Source organism: Oryctolagus cuniculus, chromosome 18 (assembly GCF_051225735.1).
Source record: "Oryctolagus cuniculus isolate XC-2025 breed Fujian yellow rabbit chromosome 18, ASM5122573v1, whole genome shotgun sequence".
Taxonomy (NCBI): Eukaryota; Metazoa; Chordata; class Mammalia; order Lagomorpha; family Leporidae; genus Oryctolagus; species Oryctolagus cuniculus.
The window spans coordinates 2298680-2319386 of NC_142884.1; the positions used below are offsets into that span (position 1 = coordinate 2298680).

At 40.8% G+C, this 20707-nt stretch overlaps 1 protein-coding gene across 2 annotated transcripts; it reads left to right on the plus strand.

Annotated features, from left to right (window-relative positions):
- Positions 1–19335, plus strand: ZIM2 (zinc finger imprinted 2). Of its 2 annotated transcripts, none has more exons than XM_051837206.3 (6): positions 1–184; positions 6924–7416; positions 9715–9794; positions 11090–11216; positions 13732–13869; positions 16606–19335. In XM_051837206.3, exons 2-6 carry the CDS (start codon positions 7038–7040, stop codon positions 17553–17555), a joined length of 1674 nt encoding a protein of 557 aa, XP_051693166.1. In that variant the 5' UTR covers positions 1–184; positions 6924–7037; the 3' UTR covers positions 17556–19335. The 2 variants fall into 2 exon arrangements, with proteins under 2 accessions (XP_051693166.1, XP_051693164.1); XM_051837204.3 differs by having other exon boundaries at positions 1–137.
- Positions 19336–20707: the final 1372 nt, after the last annotated feature.

Consider the following 20707-nt stretch of genomic DNA (forward strand, 5'->3'; position numbering starts at 1 on the left):
GTCGCAAACCCGCGCATGCGCCACAGGGTTTAGGCGCCAAGTCCCAGCGGTCGTCAGTCGAGGACGTCCGGCTGATGAGGTGACCGCGCGTGGGCCTGAGGCCGGCGGAAGTCCCGCGGCGCGGCAGCCCTGCCCAGGTAATGTGACGGCATCGGCTGAGGTTGCTGATCTCTGGAAGGGGAAGGTTAGAGCTAGCTCGGCCCAGAGTGGAGGCAGCCCGGTGAGGGGCCAGCCCGGGGCCCCCACGGACAGATGGCCCTGTGGAGAAGGGACTTAGGGAAGAGGGCCCCAGGCGCAGGCGCGGGTTGGAGGGGACCCAGGCTTGGGGCTCCATGGACAGATGGCCCTGTGGAGAAGGGACTTAGGGAAGAGGGCCCCAGGCGCAGGCGCGGGTTGGAGGGGACCCAGGCATGGGGTCCAGGGACAGATGGCCCTGTGGAGAAGGGACTTAGGGAAGAGGGCCCCAGGCGCAGGCGCGGGTTGGAGGGGACCCAGGCTTGGGGCTCCAGGGACAGATGGCCCTGTGGAGAAGGGACTTAGGGAAGAGGGCCCCAGGCGCAGGCGCGGGTTGGAGGGGACCCAGGCATGGGGTCCAGGGACAGATGGCCCTGTGGAGAAGGGACTTAGGGAAGAGGGCCCCAGGCGCAGGCGCGGGTTGGAGGGGAGTGCTGAGGCCAGGGCGGCCCCACTGCAGTCTCAAGCCGGACGCCCACGGCCTTGTGGCCCGGGGCGCTGGTGACTCCGGCTGTCTTTCCCACCCTGAGAGCCGGGTGGGTCTCAGTGTCCAGCTGCCCCCCTCACTCCTCAGCCCCGCCGCTGTTTCCGTAGGAGCTCGTCCCGCCCCCTCCTCGAGCCCCTCCCCTACCGCGAGGACCACTCCTCTAGTCGGCTTCTACTTTGTCCCAACCCCATCTCTGCTCGGCCCAGCCCCACTGCTCTCTGTGTCCTTCCCAGCTGCCCTGGCCGGAGACCCCTGGCTCTCCCTCACTCCCGCTCCTCTCTCCTGCTGCTTCTCTTCTACCTCAGTTCTTTGTTTTGTTTTTTTTTCTTTGTATTTTACATTTTTGTATTTTATATTACACATAATGATCCATATTTATGGGATATAATATGGTACTTCCATACATGTATCCATTGCCTAATAATTAAATTAGAGCAATTAACATGCCTAGCACCTCCTTTATCATATTTGGATAGTGAGAACATTGCAGATCCTACCTACCTTCCAGCTATTTTGAACTACACATCATTGTTTACTATAGTTGCCCTACCGTGCAATAATACAGCAGAACTTATTCCTCCCGTCTAATTCATGACATCATGCCATGGACTAACATTCCCCATTCCCCCATCACCTCACCACTCTGTGTAACCACTGTCTTCAACTTATATGAGGTCAACATTTTAAAATTTCTTAATGAGTGAGATAATGTGGTATTTGTCTTTCTATATCTGGCTTACTTTACTTAGCAGAATGTCATCTTAACTTCATTTTGTCAAAACTGACAGGATTTCAACATTTTTATGACTGAGTAATATTTCCTTATGTATATATACCATGTTTCCTTTATCCATTTATATGTTTGTAGACTTTAGGTTGATTCTGTATCTTGGCTATTATGAATATTGCTGTGGTAAACATGTGAGAACTGTTATCTCTTCAACAGACTTTAATTCCATTTAGTTATATATGCCCTGTAGTGGGATTGCTGTATAATAGGATAGCTCAATTTGGATTTTCAAAAGGATGTTAAATGATTTTTTTTACCAGTTTTTATGCCCTCTGTGAAATATGCATCGTTCCTCAAAAACACAAAATCGGAAAACTAACATAGAAGGAATAAAAAATATTGAATAGCTATATACATATTTGACAAATTAAATTCATTTTTAAAATCTTTCTTCAGAGATAACTAATGGCCTAAATAGTTTCACTGATGAATTCTACCAAACATTTAAAGATGAATAGTCCAATAATATGTTCTTTCAGATAGTATAGAAAGAATGATTTCCAGCTCATTTGAATCTTTTAAATTAATTTTTTTTAAAAGATTTATTTATTTGGAAGTCAGAGTTAGAGAGAGAGAGAGACATCTTCCATCCGTTGGTTTACTCCCAAAATGGCTGCAATTGCCGGAGCTGAGCTGATCTGAAGCCAGGAGCCAGGAGCTTTTTCTGGGTATCTTAGATTGGTACAGTGGCCTATGCACTTGGGTCATCCTTTGCTGCTTTGCTAGGCGATTAGCAGGGAGCTGGATCAAAAGTGGAGCAGTTAAGGCTCACATATGGGTTGCTGGCACTGCAGGCGGCAGCTTTACCTGCTAGCCACAGTGCCAGCCCCTTAAATTGACTAACAATAGGCCACAACTGGATGGTGGAATGAAGTAGTGGTGATAACCACTTCTTTATTTAAGGAATGCCAACCCCTTAAATTGTTTACATTTAAAAGGCAGACATACACACACACACACACACACACACACACACACAAAACTCCTCCTAGAGAGGGAGAGAGGTAGAGAGGGAAGAGAGATCCTATCCACTGGTTCAGTTCTCAAGTGCCCACAAAAGCTGCTGCTGGGCCAGGCTGAAGCCAGGAGTTAGTAATTCAATCAGTTTCCCGGTATGGGTGATAGGGACCCAACTAACTACTCAAGCCATCACCTGATGCCTAATAACATATATACTAACAAAAAGTTGGAATTGGGACCAGAGCCAGGACTCAAATCTAAGCACTCTAATAGGGGATATAGGTATCCCAAATGATATCTTCACTGCTTGCCAAATACCCACCCCAGCACACTTTTAAGAGACCAACATAACTCTGCTATCAAAACCTCATTAGTACATGGGGGGAAATTACAGAACTGTAGTCCTAATTAATACAGGTGGAAAAAAAATCCTTAACTAAATATTAGCAAATCAGATCCAGAAAAATGTAAAAGTAAGATATAACATTAGATTTTTCCTCTCTTTATCTTTTGTGTATCTATTTTACTTTAAAATTTTTTTAATTTATTGAAGAGGTAGAGTTACAGACACATTGAGGGAGAGAGAGAGAAAGGTCTTTCATCCACTGTTTCACTCTCCAAATGGCCGAAATGGCTGGAATTGGGTTGATCTGAAACCAGGAGCCGGGAGCTTCTTTCAGATCTCGCGTGAGTGTACAAGGCCCCAAGCACTTGAACCATCTTCTACTGCTTTCCCAGGCCATAAGCAGAGAGCTGGATCAGCTGGACACAAATGAGTGCCCGAATGGGATGCCAGCGCTGCAGGCCGTCTTAACCTACTAAGCCACAGTGCCAGCCCCTATCTAATCTACTTTTAAGGTTTGTACTTTCATGTGTTTTCATGATGGTAGTATTCATCCTTTTTCTTCTAGGGCTGATTTGGTGGTGAAGAACTCCTTCAGTTTCTGCTTGTCATGGGAAGTGTTTATTTCTCTTTTATTTTTGAAAAGTAGCTTTGCTAGGTATAGTATTCTTGGCTGGGAATTACTTTCTTTCATGACTTTGAATATTTCATAACATTCTCTTCTGGCCTGTAAAGTTTCAACTGAGAACTCTCATATTAATCTAATAAAGGTTCCTTTTTAAGTCACTTGATGGATTTCTCTGCTATTTTTAGAATTTTCTTTGTCCTTTTAAAAAAATAGTTTGACTATAATGCATCTCAGAGATGATCTTTTTTGGCCAACTATATTAAAGATCCTTTGGGCTCCCTAGGCCTGGATGTCTGTATCTTTCAGATTTGGAAAGCTTTCAGGAATTATTTTATTAAATATATTTTCTAAACTTTTCCCTTTTATTCTCCTTCTGGAATACCTCTAATGCAAATATTTCTTTGATTAATGATGTCCTATATGGGCTTGTCCTGCAAGGCCCACACTGTTGGGATGGTAGGGTGACATCCTTCTTTGATAAAGAGCACCAGAGACAATTTTGGTGAATGTGTCTGTTTATAAACAGGCACAAGCTTTTGTAGGGAGTAGCTAGCTCAGGGTAGCAACACTAATTCTATAGGATAGGGGCTGGCTCTGTAGCATAGCGGGTAAAGCCTCTGCTGCAGTGCTGGCATCCCATATGGGCACTGCTTCGAGTCCTGGCTGCTCCACTTGCAGTCCAACTCTCTGCTATGGCCTGGGAAAGCAGATGGAAGATGTAGGCCACTGCACACATGTGGGAGACCCAGAAGAAGCTCCTGGCTCCTGGCTTCAGATCAGCGAAGCTCCGACTATTGTAGCCATCTGGGGAATGAACCTGTGGATGGAATTCTCTCTCTCTCTCTCTCTCTCTCACTCTCTCTCTCTCTCTCTCTCTCTCTGCCTCTCCTTCTCTCTGTGTGTAACTCTGACTTTCCAAAAATCTTTAAAAAACAGTTCTCTAGGATAAAGCTAATACTGGTGCCTCTGTGCTTCTCCAATCAGCTTGAAGGTCACATAGCCTATGTAGCCTTTGAAGAAACCAAGAATTAAAAATAATAAATGTAAATGAACTATAACATATAATAAAAATAATAGCACTGGAACTTTAAGCTAATATTTGGAATGAGGTGGGGGAGCATGACAATAAAGAGCAATAGAAATATTGAAAATACTATAAAATAACATCATTGATTAGAAAGAATGAAGTCACGTTAGATTTAGTATTCTGAGAATACTATGGTACATAATGTGTTAATATATTTCAGTTTCAAGCAAGTGGAGAGGGATATACCTCCTGCTTGGGAAAGAGACGGAATTAACCAGGCCCACATTGTTTAATCCCAGAGCAGGAGAGAGCCCCACAGCTCCTTCCCCAGGCCAATACCTATGGACTGTGCCTCTGGAACTACATTAGAAAGGAGGCCAAGGGACTGCCTCCATTGCCCTTCCCCTAATCTTGGACAGCACAATGCAAACACTATACCTGATGGGGAATAGAGCAAGAACATGAGCACAGGACTAGATATTGCAGAGCAAGATTCATGATGGCCTTTTAAAGAAGAGAACTAAACACAAAGCATCTACTCTTCTATCTCCTTGAGATAAACCTTGAACCAAGAGGGCCTTTTGTTAGTAGAGAAAGGGTAAGGAGGAAACCCTCAGGAGTCCCCATTCACACTACAGACTCCTGAGGCATTTACCACCGGAGAAGCCTGGGGCTCTTGTCCTCCAGTCTAGTTTGGAGAGCTTCTGGGTTGCCAAAACACTATCTAACCCTGGAAACAGAACCCAGCGCATGTTGCAATCTCCCCTAGTCAGGTTCTTGCAGTACAGATCCATCTTGAGACCCCACTCATGCAGGGTTCTGTGAAGCAGCTGCTCCAAGTAGCTCCACAGATCTAGGCCTGAGAACCATGTAGAAGACCCTCCCCACAATCTCACTGCCATGAAAAGAACATATAGGGTACTCTTTGAGGGTACTCAGCCTGCAGATGTTCCCATAAAGTTGAATGGCCCTGCTAATCACTGCTAACCTAGAAGCATCTGAGTAGGCCTGGAATGCACCCTTGGCTTCATGAAGCAACTAGACAACCACCAGCTCAGCCTACAGAGGATCAGGGAAGAAGATAAGCATCAATAGGGACTCTCCTCAATTTTGGGAAGCAAATCAGCAGCCCTGCCCACTTTCCTGTAGCCCCAAGAAGCAACTGAGCCACTCTTTCTCATAAATGTAGCCCACTGAGGTCCTGAAAAGTAAAATTGACCATGGGAAGCAGGTAAGAAGACCTACCTGAGAAGGCTGTCTCCCAGAGGCCCTTTGAAGTTATCTGTACAGCCCTCAGGCACTGACAGGTAATCCATATGGACATGCTGGTGTGGTCTAACCCCTATGAGGCCTTTAGATACTCACAGGTACCCCATCCCACTATTGGGCATACTGTATCATACCCACCTGGGCCCACAAAGGCGGCTCCACTCATACTCAATCCACAGAAACTGATGGATTCCTTGCCTTTGCAGCTGGTCACACTGTGCCCAGAGCTGCCACTGAACATTACCTATCTAAAGGAGTGCAATCCTGTAGTGCAATCCCACAATCGTGTAACCTAATATATTGAGACATTCATAGACATTGTCAATATTGATTATAGCTGAAAAAGCTATAAGAACACTATGCTAATGTTCCCACTTTATTTTTCCAGAAAAACACTGTAAAAAAATTGGATTCAAGAAGTAGAAAACTTGAATAGACCAGTGACTATTGAAAAAAAATGATTAAACAATTAGTTGACTTTAGAAAGCCTGATGCACAGATATTTTAATGGTAAAAATCACTAAAAGAAAAGAGAAATGTTTCCCTCAAATGGCATCTTTGTTCATGATTTCTTAGAGTGAGCATAGTGTTTATAGAAGTATCTTTTACTTTGCTGATTAGAGAAGAAAAGAATAATTTTAAGGGAGAAAGTACAAAATTGCCTGTAAAAATCATTTACAATTTTACTAATCACAGACAACATCTGGGGCAGTATTCCAGGATATGTTTATGTGCTTTACATGGGCATATACATTGTATTGTACACATTTATTTCCTGTTTTTTTCCTTTTAATAGTATGATATAAATTTTTCCTACATCTATAATATAAATAAAAAATTACTGAGGTACATGTAGATGAAAGGACACAGAATAGTTGTACAGCTCAATTTTCATAAACAATGAAAATACTTTCCTTTGTGTTTCATCAAGTTATTTTAGTTTATTGTGCTTTGGGGTTCCAGGCTGTTCTCCCTTCAGTGACATTTCTGACATACTTCTAAATGTGCCTGTGGATTTTCTGGACCTGAGAATGGGCCAGAGGCATCATCTTTGTCTTATCTGTGGAAGTCTCCCTGAATGTGTATTTCGGCATTTTTGTGAAATTTTTGCTGCAGATCACTTCTACTCTACCATCCAGTATTAATTGTGTGACCCGTTTGTGTATCTCTATGTAATTTCTGCAGGTCCCCAAGGCTTCTGTATCATTTTATTTGAAAACACTTTTCCCACCTTCTTCATAAGTGTGGGAAACCTGCCTTTGAGAGAACATCCATCCTATAAAGACCCAAGCTGTGAAGATGATGCATGTGACAGAAGTTTTGGATATCTTGAGGAATCCTCATATCTTTCATCTACATGATCAAGAGGAGAATCCAGAAACTATCCATAGGAGAAACCTAGAAGCTGAAAATATTTCTCATAAGATATTTAAGTATTTTCAGTACTTATCGATGACTGGACCTCACCAAGCTGTAAGCCAAATCCAAAAACTCTACTGGCAGTGGCTACAGCCAGAGACACATACTAAGGAGCAAATAATAGATCAACTGGTGTTGGAGCAGTTTCTGACCACCTTGCCAGAGGAGATTCTGGCATGGGTGAGGTCAAAACAGCCCAAGAACAGCAAGGAGGCAGGAACCTTGGTGGAAATTTTCATCCAGGCACACGGGGAGAATGGTGAGAGAGGGAAGGAACAACTGTCCTTTTCTTCCTACTGAATGTTTGCAGTATGACTGGTGTATAGGATGAATTTAATATATTGAATAAATTAATGAAAGAATAAATTTTTTTAAGGATTTATTTATTTGAAAGAGTTACACAGAGAAAGGAGAGGCAGAGAGAGAGAGAGGTCTTCCATCCAATGGTTCATTCACCAATTGGCCTCAATGGCCGGAGCTGCACTGATCTGAAGCCGGGATCCAGGAGCTTCTTCTGGGTCTCCCACGTGAGTGCAGGGGCCCAAGAACTTGAGTCATCTTCTACTGCTTTCCCAGGCCATAGCAGAGAGCTGGATAGGAAGTAAAGCAGCCAGGTCTCGAACGGTAGCCTATATGGGATACTGGCGCTTCAGGCCAGAGCATTAACCTGCTGCACCACAGCGCTGGCCCCAAAAGAATAAATTTTTTTTTTTGACAGGCAGAGTGGACAGTGAGAGAGAGAGACAGAGAGAGAAAGGTCTTCCTTTTGCCGTTGGTTCACCCTCCAATGGCTGCCGCGGTCGGTGCACCGCGCTGATCCGATGGCAGGAGCCAGGATCCAGGTGCTTTTCCTGGTCTCCCATGGGGTGCAGGGCCCAAGCACCTGGGCCGTCCTCCACTGCACTCCCTGGCCACAGCAGAGAGCTGGCCTGGAAGAGGGGCAACCGGGACAGAATCCGGCGCCCCAACCGGGACTAGAACCCGGTGTGCCGGCGCCGCAAGGTGGAGGATTAGCCTATTGAGCCACGGCGCCGGCTCGCCAAAAGAATAAATTTTAATATAAAATTTAGTCTGTCTAATCTCATGTGAGATGGATGAAGCTCTGGGTTTGGGTTTTGCTTTTAATATTTATTCTCCTAGAGTACCAGCCTCGTCCTCCTCTTCCAAAATATCTTACCCAGCCTAAAAAAAAATACACAAAAAACAGATCTTCTGGAATTACTGATGGCATAAATATAAGTATAAATTTGGATAAAATTGATATTTACATTAATTTTTCCATTTGAGAACAAAAAAGATTTGTTGAATGAATGGTTAACTTTTTTTTTGAAAGAAGGCATAAAATGTGAGAGATACAAAGCTTAGAAATTCAGTGTCTTCCAAAATTTACTGGTCTCTTGGAAACTTAAATTACTGGATTGGAACTAGATTGGAGAGCATTTTAAGAATGATAGAAGAGAGTCATTCAGTCCTCATATTCCTTTGATTTAAAAAAAAAAACTAAATACAAATCTAAGGCTATAGTTACAGTTCTTTCTGGAGGGAGGGCTGGAACATAGACAGGAAAGAAGCATTTAGTAGGTATAAATTATTGGGACTGTTGTAATTTTAAGGTTGGATAGTGAGTTCACAGGCTTCAATTATACATAAGAAATATAAATGAATGAATTTAAAATTAAAATGTGGCCATTCATGGTTAAAGGCTTATAGCATATCATGAACTAAAGATTATGATTAATCCAGCTATGTGCATCTACATTTCTTAAAAGTAATTTTTAAAATACTAATAGTGAAAATGCTAACACTTAAAATGTATTATTGTAAGTGTTTTATGTATTAATTCATTTATTTTAACAGCCCTGTGACATAGATGTTGCCTTTAACCTCAAAATGGTTAGGAAATTTCCTCATGGTTCTACAATTACTAATTGACCATCAGGATTTAGAACTAAGCTGCTGGCTCCGGCATTTGTATGCTTAGTTAAGGTGTTATACCACCTCAGGTATACCTGGGGGATGTCTTAGAGAGGTCAAAAACTTGACCAAAGGCATATAACTCTGGTGGAGCTGGAGTTCAGGGGTGAAGGAAAGAATTCTCTGGGATCTGAAAAAGAAACAACAGATTAATGAAAGGTATTAGAAAAGAGACCTAAGGCTTCTGAAGGAATTGTGCTCATCTTCCAGATCGATGAGTGAAAAGGGAGTAGGAAAGGTTACCATTAAAAATAACTGTGTTACTATATAGGAAATATTTAAGACTCATAAGAGCCTTTAGAACTATAGATATTATCATTAGAGAGGACTTTCATTTTACTTTAAAGCAGTGGGAAGACACTGAGGTATTTCAAACTGGGAAATGACCAGAACTGTCTTTTGGAGCTTGCTATATTGAATTGAGAAATCATTTCTGAGGTCTTTCTCTTACCATATGAAGTTCAGTCTGCTTCTACCTCCCATGGCAAGATGGGGTAGCATAAGAGGGGCAGGTCACACTGTGGCTACTGCCAGCAGAGAATTCAATTCTATGTTTATTCCTCTCTCCCTCTCTCCCTTTGAGGTTTCCTTGCCCAGGACTCTGATCTTGCAGAAAAAAAGAATACAACCATATTAGAAAGTGTACCACCTACTGGGTCCCAGGTGAGTCAGGTTTTCCTCCGTGTTGATTCTCAGGTATGAGGATCTTACCTTCCTGAGTTCTGGACCTTCTCTATGTAAGTAAATCATATCCTCATTTCTGTTAAGTCTTTATATAAATATCACCTAACTGAGCCTTTCTTCTGGATGCCCTATGTATGATTTTATTCTGACTTATACTTTGTATCTCCCTTCTCTGCGTTTTCTCTGTTGTACTTATCACTATTCCACATACTACATATTTAATGTTTCTCTTCTTTTTATCTCTTAAATTACTTGGCTTTTAGTGTTGTACTTTATTCAAAACTACCTTCATGTGGCTTAGAATATTATTCTGCCCCTTTTTACTTAGGAGGGAATGGAGCAGGAAAGTTAAGCACTGTGCTAAAGGGTCATGCAACTGTTGCATTAGGCTGGGATATGAACCCTGGTATTCTGACTTGCTTTAGAGTCTGCATTCCTAACCACTTGGTTGTGGACTCCTTCAGTGCCATCTATTCTAGCTTAGATTGCCAAATATAACAAAAACACAGAGCAGCCAAGTAAATTTGAATTTTATATGAGCAGCAAATAAACTTTTAGCATAAGTATATCACATGCAATATTTGGGACATAATTATGCTAAAATTATTTGTTTGTTTGTAATTCAAATTTAACTTGGCATACTGGATTTTGTCTGACCATCCTATTTCAGCTAAACTTCTAGATTTGGGAAAGTGGAGTTCATTGGGATGCATGATCAGGCTAGAATAGTCCAGAATATTCTTTATGAATGAAAGATAATATGTCCTACTGTGCAAGTGATTCCTCTAAAATTATGAATAATATTTTAATGAAGTCACAAACATAAAACTTTCACCTTATACTCCTTCAAGGTTTACAATGGAAAGGTTTCACTAACATTTATTGACTGCCTGCTTGTGTTACTTGTGCTTGAGAAAAGAATGTGCTTAGTACCATGTATCTAGGTGCTGCTGAAGAGTTATGGAGCTATTGGAAAAGGACTGATTGCTGTGCCTGAGGGTTACTGTGAACTTAGCATTTACATTCTTGCTTGCTTGCTTAAGTGGCTTAAAACGCCCTTTTTCTGCCAAGCAGATCTGTGGTCATCAGTAACAGAAACTGTCTCAAAAATATTCCCATTTCTCTCAAGACTACAGAACAAAGATGCAGTTCTAGATCTCTGGCCTGTGAATTAGAACACTTTGCAGCTTTCTGGCTGTCTGATCAGGCTTCTTTTCTCATCCTTACAATAATTCCTGGACGATGATCTTTTAAGAGTATATATGGTGTTTTAGGAGCTGGTGACCTTCCAGGATGTGTTCGTGGACTTCAGTCCAGAGGAGATGAGCTACCTTACTGCTGCTCAGAGGAAGCTCCACCGAGAGGTGACTCTGGAGAATTACCGGAACCTGGTCTCCTTTGGTAAGTATGTTTTCTCCGTGGAACTCGATTTCTGCCCACTAGTGCAGTAGATCTCAACTCTTTTAAGTCTTCTTACTAGTAATGGTGATTATCCACGTCAGTGAATATTAACTCAGATCAGAGAGTATATTTTAATATACAACTCACTGATAGGGGCCAGCACTGTGGCGTAGTGGGTAAGGTCACTGCCTGCAGTGCCAGCATCCCATATGGGCTCTGGTTCGTGTCCTGGCTGCTCCACTTCCAATCCAGCTCTCTGCTGCGGCCTGGGAAAGCAGTAGAAGATGACTCAAGTCATTGGGGCCCTACATGCGCATGGGAGACCCAGAAGAGGCTCCTGGCCTCCTGGCTTCAGATCAGCGCAGCTCCGGCTGTTTTGGCCATCTGGGTAATGAACCAGCAGAAGAAAGACCTCTCTCCCCCTCCCCCCCTGTGTAACTCTGACTTTCAAATAAATAAATAAATCTTTAAAAAAAAACCTCACTGTTAATTGTAAAATAAGTAACATTAATTGGGCCCTTACTATATGTCAGACACTGGTCTAAGTGCTTCACATGCTTTAACTCCTTTGATTTTCACACTAGTCCTGTAAGGCAGGGGCATACTTTTTGTTGTTATTATTATTATTGTCATTTGACAGATAAAGAAAGTGAGTATAGCAAAGCTAAATTACTTGTCTAGATCTGGGATTTGATCTTGAGCAGTCTGACTCCTGAATCGGCTCTGATGTTCTGCTTGACAACAGTGGTTTGCTTCTTCAGGTCTTAGTGCAACAGGAGAATTGAAATGATGGACTTTTTTTGAATGAGAAATAGAATTCTGAAAATTCTAGGTACTCTAAAGGCTTCTACTGGCCTCAGTCTTGAGAGTCAGAGATTGCCACTGCCTTTTGACATCTGTAGGCAGCATTGTTCCCCTTTCCACACAAATGAAAAGTCTTGTTGCCAGTGCTAGAATCCTCTTTTGGCAGCTTGTGTGTGTTTGTGTGTGGTGGGGGGTGCTTGAGGTCTCTTGAAAAACAAAAGCAAACACCATTCCAGTGGCAATAACCTAGTGCTCTTGTCCTTTGAAGTCAGAGACCCAGTCAGGAGACAGGTGCACCTTACCTCAGACCTGGTATATGGATGTGTGATTTAACTATGATTTTTATTGCCACAGAGAACAGCCTTTTCCAACATATTTTACCCTATTCCCTAGTAAATGCCTTTTCCAACTTATTTTGTGGTCTTCCCTTGGTGACCACATTTTATGACTTAAAAGACAGGATAAAACATCAAGAGAGTAGGAATAAATTCATTTTTTTTCTTTACGGCCTGTATGCAGTGACCTAGAGGCATTTCTATCTTCTTGTGAGCCCTTGGCTTCTTATAACACTAAAGGTCTTAGGTTAACAGAGATCTTATGTGTCACCCAGGACATTGCTTTCCCAAATGTTGAATGAGTACAGTTGGTTAAATAGGAGATGATTTTAGGTGGTACATGGACAACATGAAATAACCCAATCAGCCAGTTGTAAAGACCCCTTATCTGCTTTCATACTTTCTGATTATATCAGATAGAAAGTGTCGTTTTGATGTTAGCATGTCTCTGTGTCTTGCTGATCTTCCCTTTAAGCAAAGAGTACAAACCCCAAGCCTTGAGCCTTAACTAGGCAGCAGAAGCCAGCTAGCACTTAACAACCTTAGTTTCAGTTGTATATATTGTTATGTTTATTGTCTGTTTTGCAGTTGGTATTAATTTCCATTTATAGAGTTGATCTGAAGCTTCCATTTAAAATTTGCATATTTAAGTTAAAAGGAGAAGTGATCTAAAGAAAAATATTAAATAACTACCACTATAAATGACATAGCTAAAACCAAAGTACAGGGTCATTCATTAATTGTCAGCTAATTCATGATGTGACAAGTCTGGTTATAGGTATTGGAGTAACAAAGTAAATGAGAATTCCAAGTCTCGTCTCATAGATGTTATATTCCAGTGGGGAGAGACAGAAAATAAGCAAGTAATAAAGTGTGTTCAAATGATTGCAATTTAGGAGATAAGGAGCTAAGGGAGCAGGAAGAGCAGCTTTTTAAGACAAAGAGGGAATGGAGGTTATCACAAGGGGGAAAATCTTCACTTTTTGAGCCGCCACATCAAATTTCCCTTTGCTGAAGAAGAGTACATTGCTCTCTAAGTCCCTCTTTTTTAGTTTTCATTCAATAACAGGTTTTCAACCTCGGTACTGTTGACATTTGGAGCCAGATAGACTGCACGATAAACTGCATCACTGCCTCCACCCTCCAGAGGCCAGGAGCACCTTCTTTTCTCCCTTGGTGGTGACAACCAAAGATATCTACGTACATTGTTAACATGCCACTTGAGGGATAAGGTTGTTGAGAGCCATTGCTTTATAAATTTGGAAATACGCTTCATTTGACTCTTGGCGAGTTTGCTCTTTTCTTATTATCCTAAAGTCTTTAGGACCCGGTTTTAAGTTGCTGATCCCCCAAGTTATGTCTGCTTTCTTCAACAGGGTACCAATTTGCTAAACCTTACATTATCTCATGCTTGGAGGAGGAAGAGTCATGCACAATTGAGGAAGGTAGCAATGCAGTGATAGAGGAAGAGTCACATGCAGTGGAAGAAGGCAGCAGTACAGTGAGATATCAAGGTGAGTAGTGAGAGGAAGCCTGTGGATATGGAATCAGGGGAAGGCAATACCTGTGCCCAGGGATATGCAAGGAGGAGTGCAAGATACACGGAGCATGCTACTAATATGCTCTTACTTCAGGGACTCTTTCTCTTGAACACCTTCTTAATCTCCTTTCCATGTCTTCCTACAGCATAAATTCCTCTCCTGTTTTGCACTAGGGAGGTCACTTTCCCTTTCTTTACTGTTCCAGTCCCTTCATTTATTTGTCTTTCTCCATGCAACTACTAATCATAGTTCTTTCCTCTTTAAATTAGACAAGCAAAAAGCCTGAGTGTGATAGTACTTCTTTTTCCTAATGCCTCCCATATTCGCTCACACCAGCTCCTCAGAATTACTGACATCCTTTCCTTTCATTTCCTCCCTCCCCTTGTTAGCCTCTGCCATCTGGCTTCTATCACCCCACTTCTGCCAACATCTACACATACACACTTTGTTCTAAGACTTCCACAGAAGTGTTCTGCACCTACATCCTATGGCTCAAGAACAAGAACCTTCTAGTCTTTACCTTCTCCAAACTTTATGGCTGCAATCTGATAATGTTTAGCATTTTCATGAAATCTTCTTTAACAATTATTTTTTTATGTATTCATCTGAGAGGCAGAGAGAGAGAGAGAAAGAGAGAGAGAGAACCCATCTACTGATTCACTCTCCAAATGCCCGGGATGGTTGGGGATGGACAAAAAAAAAAAAAAAAAAAAAAAAAAAAAAAAAAAACACACTGTTCCTCAACAATAGAGACAAGGACTGTAAACAGTCTTCAAATTTCAAATCTCAAAATGTCAATTTCACTCCTATGCATTACATTTTCAGTACTCTATTAGTTACCACAGAACAGGTACAACATATGGTATCTGTCTTTTTGGGACTGGCTTATTTCACTAAGTATAATGGTTCCCAGTTGCATCCATTTTATTGCAAAAGATAGGATGTTTTTTACTGCTGAGAAGTATTCCATAGGATGGAGATATATATATATATATATAGACATATATAGGTATATATATATAGATAGATAGATAGATCATAATTTCAGTTGATGGACATCTGGGTTGAATCTATATCTTAGCTATTGTGCATGGAGCTGCTGTGAACGTGGGGGAACAGATAACTTTCATCTGGTGATTTCATTTTGTTTGGGTAAATTACCAGGAATGGATTGCTAGGTTAAATGGTAGATCTATTTTCAGATTTCTGAAGTATCTCTAGAAAGACCCTTATGACTATTATATGGAGAATGAGATTTAGGAGAACATTCAGAGAAACCACTTCACAAGGCTGTTGAAATCCATCAGGCTAAAGATGTTGAAGATATGCTATAACAGTACAATGGTCAGATTTCAGGTATTCTCTGAAAATGGAAGTATCAGAACATTCTGAAACATTGAATGTATGTTGGGGTGAGGAAAACAGAGGAGTCAGTTAGAACTGGGTTATTTCTTGGTCTTTCATTCTTGAATATTCTCTACCATGACCATTTCCTGAAAGATTTAATCCATTGTTATGGATCCAGCTGTCCCCCTTCTCCTGGTGACCTCCTAAGCTATACACTGGCTCTGCTGTTTCACCTATACTCTGCTCACATATTTCAGCTGTCTGCCAGGATTTGACCACTATGTTCATCACTGTCTCTTCCAAACCATAATCTTATACTTGCTTTCCTTGGCTGCAGTTTCTTTCCCACTTAGAGTTTAATTCTTAAAGAACAAATTTTTAACCAGCTTCTTACCACCCTCAAAAGAAAATTCAGAAATTGAAGTTCTTCCCATTCTGGCCTGAAATTTGCATCCCAGCCTCATTTGCCCCAGATCTTCTAGCTAAAATTCTGTGTTGCTAGATCCCTAGGATTGTCTACTTTGACAGTTCAGTGTCTTTGCTCACTCTGTTTTAAACAGTTACCACTACTTTGACCACTTACTGAGCTCAAATGCCATCATCTCCACTAATCTTTTCCTGTTCCTAAATAGAGTCTACTTCTCCAACTCTGCTGCTATAGTCATTTCCTAGATTACAGTCCTTTTTACAGACTTCTGATGGCTGTCTGGTCGGGCAGTGTCTTGCACAGCATAGACATTTAGTAAATGTTGAATTGAAGAGAATTAATTCATTGGCAGTGCAGATTTGGGTAAAATGAGATTAGGAGCCAAGAAAAATAGTTAAAATAGTTTTCCTAAAAAAAAAAAAAAAGAAAAGAAAACAGGTTCCGTGATAAAATGAATTTGACGAATGCATTCTGTGCCTTCCCTTTTTGGGATTCAGGGTACCTATTAAAGGTTCTGAAGATTCATTCCTACAGGAAACTAACTTGGTTTGTATCATATAGTGTGTCCCAAATTGACCTGACAATGGAAGCCCCTTCATGGTCAGAGCTGTTTTTTCAAAATATTAGTGATCTACCAAGAATAGAAACTAGAGGTAAGCCCCAATCCCAGGTCTTTCTTTGGTTGTGTCCTCATTCAGTGCCTCTGGTATCTTTGTCCACACAAAGTCCTCTTGAATGGTCTTTTTTCTGTCTCTCCCACAGCCTGCCTTACCTACTGTTCTTGCCATATTTTTCCCTATTTCTCCTTAGAGTTCCATAAAATTCTCAAGCCTCCATAAGATCTGTCTGTTATCTTTGCTCTTTCTTTTTGTGTCTACTATAATGATGCATTTCTCTGAATAAAAAGAGTAGAGGAAATTTTACATTTCTTTTAGGTTATGAGAAGAAACCTGAAACCAAAGAACTAATTCCAGAACAAAACCTAACTATAGAACAATCGTCATTGGCAGAAGTGGAGAATCCAGCAGTAGGTAACTTCTTGCATGAATGTCTAGAAGAGTCTTCCATTGATGATCCATCAGAATTGCACCAGCACAGACAGAAGAAAATTTTGATTCCTATAACAATGAGTGATCCCAAGATCCCTCAGGAAAGAAGCCAGAGCAGTGATGAATTTGAGAGAAGCTGTAACCGTATTGAGCAATCAGAGGATCTTCTAGAAAAGAATCCCCAAGAATGTACTACTCTTGGAATGTGTACCAGACCGCAGACAGTGAACAGACCCACATGTGATCTTTGCAAAAGAACCTTTACCACCCGAGGAGCCCTTGTGAGACACGAGCAGATCCATACTGGGAAGAAACCCTATGAATGTAAACAATGTGGTGAGGCCTTCTATCTGATGCCACACCTCATCAGACATCAGAGGACTCATTTTGGTAGGAAGCGCTCTCAGTGCAGCGAAAGTAGAAAGTCTCTCATCCAGCATGGAAATGCCTGTGGACAAGTGAGAATTCATAGTCAAGAGGACTTCTATGAATGTTTTCAGTGTGGCAAAGCTTTTATTCAGAATGTGCATCTTTTTCAACATCTCAAAGCCCATGAGGCAGCAAAACCCGTTCCTTCTGAGTTTCCCTGCAACAAGACATATTTAATTCGCTATCAGCGGAAACATGACTATGTTGGAAAGAGAGCCTGCCAGTGTTGTCACTGTGGCAAAGCCTTCAGTCAGATTTCACATCTCATTCAGCATTATCGAATTCATGCTCAAGAGAAGCCTTACCAGTGTCAGCTGTGTGGAAAGTGTTTCAGTCTGCCCTCATACCTCACTCAACATTATCAACTCCATTTTCAAGAGAAACCCTCTGAGTGGAATGACTGTTGAAAACTCTTCAGTCAGAGAACACACTTTTCTCAGTATCTTTGGTTTCATCCTGGAGAAAGACCTGAGCATTCTGAGTTTGGGTAGCCCTCACACCTTAACAACCTAAAAATCCATTATGGTGTGATTTAAAAATATTAAATGATATGTAAGACAGCCTTTTTGCAAGAGGGGATTCTGCACATGGGTCAGAAGTCACACAGGTGAAAAAGCTTACATGGAATATTCTTAATGCATAGGAAAGAACTTGATAACTTCTTTCAGTGGCATTCATCAAATGGAAAACCTTGATTTTGACAAAGCTGATAGTATTGGTTATATATTTACATGGTACCTTATAGTTTAGAAAATATTGTCATATGTATTATTGTATTTGACTTTTTAAGGAACATGTGGGGTCCCAATGCAGATATTTATTCAGTCTTGCAGCTAAAGCAAATTTGAAACTCCAGGTTGTTAGTTAATTTTACCAAGGTTGTAAATGATGGGATGGAACTGAATTCAGATATTTTAGAAAATACTTTTGCTATATCCTCTCTGAAGAAAAGGTTCAGTACTAGACTGACTGCAGCCATCTTCCTACTTAGTAATCCAGGTATCATTTCACATCAAATCAGATGAGGACACTTGTGGTATCAGGGTTCAGAAGGCTTTCTTTGGGTGAGGTTCTGATAGCCAAATTCTCTCACAATTTCAGATTAGATGATGACTTTTTGAGACACTCAGGGGAAGTATATTTTTGCTATATTCTTGTAATTGTTCTTGTTTATGGTCAGTCTGTTACTGATCAAGTCTTTTTTTTTATGGTTGAGTTTTCATATTCATCCTTTATATTCACCCTCATTAAAAAAAAAACATTAGAAAGCAGTATATTTCTGTTTTCTTGGGCTCAGGCATTGTCAGCACACCAAATTTTACCTAAAATTCTATTTCTGTGCTGATCATTTCACTCTTTAAAGCTATCAGCCCAGAATTGCACTAAAATTTTGTTTCATTCAGTATTGATATGATGATGAAAACTGAATCACTGACCTGAATGGTGATCAAATATAGATTCACATGGTGCCTGTTAAACCTGACGCTCCAGATCCTGTCTCCTTGCCTGGAAAGGATGGGTTGTTGCTGTTATTCTCTGCCCTGCATGTTCTTGACTGGCCATTTTTGAGACTGGGCTATGATGGGTAGCTCTGGAGTCAAGAAATTTGAAACAAATGTGCCCAGGTCAGAATCTGCACCAGCCAGATGAGTGCTAGCTACAAAATCTGTCTCCTGTTTTTACTGAAAATTCCTGATGAAACAGTCCTTATTGGCTGGCTCTATTTTCTCACCACAGTTCACTCTCATCCCGAGTAGCTGTTTTCTGATCCTGTTACCACTCTCATGAGGGGCCATGATGTTGATATGTCTTATTGTTGGTGATATTGGCCTTAATGCATTGATATAAAGTGGTATCTGCTGGATTTCTCTGCTGAAGAGTTACTTATGATTTCACTTTGTAATTAATAAACATCATACAGGAGAACTTTGACAGATTTCAAACAGCCAATTTTTCCTCAAACTTTTACTCACAGTACTACCATTATTTATTTTGTTATTCAAATGGTTTTCAGATTTGGCCGTTGTAAGCTCTGGCTCATTGACTTCTGTGCTCTTTCAGTAAACTCACATCCTTTTCCAAAACTACTTTTTTTCTACCTTCTCCTTAATTAATCTCCTTTTACCTACAAGTAAACCTTGTTGTGATAGTTCCTATGTCATCACTGTCTCCTGAAATTGGCTTCTTTCCCCAGGGTCAAATTTACTCAGGGCTTTAAATTTCAGTAATTTCATGTCTCTCTTGTAATTTTTACTAGATCTGTGTTCTGCCAGGACTGTTAGTAGGTTGTTTTTTTTTTTGTTTGTTTTTTTTTTTTTTTTTTTTTTGAGTGACTTGTCTCGTCTTTAAACTTAAGTCATCAATATAGAAAGGAGAATTTTAAATCTCCTCAAAGGATTTTACTCAGGCTAATATCAGACTTCCCTGATTTCCTTTAAGATGTCCTTTTCCATCTGACTTAGATGAGTCTATATGGTCTTAGTTGAGTCTTATATGGTCTATAGATGGCATGTGGTTGTTTGATTTCTCATGGTTCTCTTAATCTAAAACAATCTCCTCTCATTTTTTCAAACTACATCTTATGCGACCCTAAAGATAATGAGAGATATACTTCCCTCCTGCCCCTGTACAATTCTTACTGTGTCTAACAGTTTAAACACTCCTCTTATATCTAGGCTTGATCTTTTAAATTGGAAGCATTAATATTTTAACTTTTATTTGCAGTTATGGTAAAAAGTTAAAACATACCATCTTAAACATTTTAAGGGTTCAGTTCAGTGTAATAAATATGTTCACATTGCTATGCAGAGATCCTCAGAACTTTTTCTTCTTCTGAAACTAAAACTCTGTACCTTTTAAACAGCTCCTCATTTTTTCCTTCCCCTCAGCCTTGGCAACAACAGTTCTAGCACTTTTTTAAGGCTTTGTGCGTTATGCCAGTAATACTGAAAGAAACTGGCTAGTTGTCCTATAAAATGTTCCCCATTTAAAATGTGTCTCTGCTTCCTGTGATGTTCTTAAGTTTGTTCCTCTTTTGCCTATATTTCCTGTACATGGAAATCAGGTCTACCCCCTGAAGATTTAATTATATTCATCTTCACCTTTGGCAAGAACATGTCGTAGGTGGTTCTGTATGCTCTATATCATACCTCATCAGGGGAATAATGTGTGCCAGCTTTCCCCAAAGGATGTGCATTTTAGAATCTTGCTCCAAGCCAGTACACTAGTCATTGGCAGTGAGGTTTTCACTACTGCTGTGTCAGCTGCTTTTGCTCCTTTTTCATGACTTCACGGACCTCTCTACGTGCCTGTCTTCCATCAGCCTAGCCTGGTCTTCAGATACCCAAATTAAGAGATGGTAGCTTGTCATTGAGAGGTCTGGGTTTGGGCTTATGGTTTTTTGTGGAGCCTTAATTAGGGAAAGCTGAGAAGCATCAGATTATATTCTCTCTCTCTCTCTTTTTTTTTTAATTTGACAGGTAGAGTTAGAGAGAGAGAGAGAGAGAGAGAGAGAGAAAGGTCTTCCTTCCGTTGGTTCACTCCCCAGATGGCCACAACA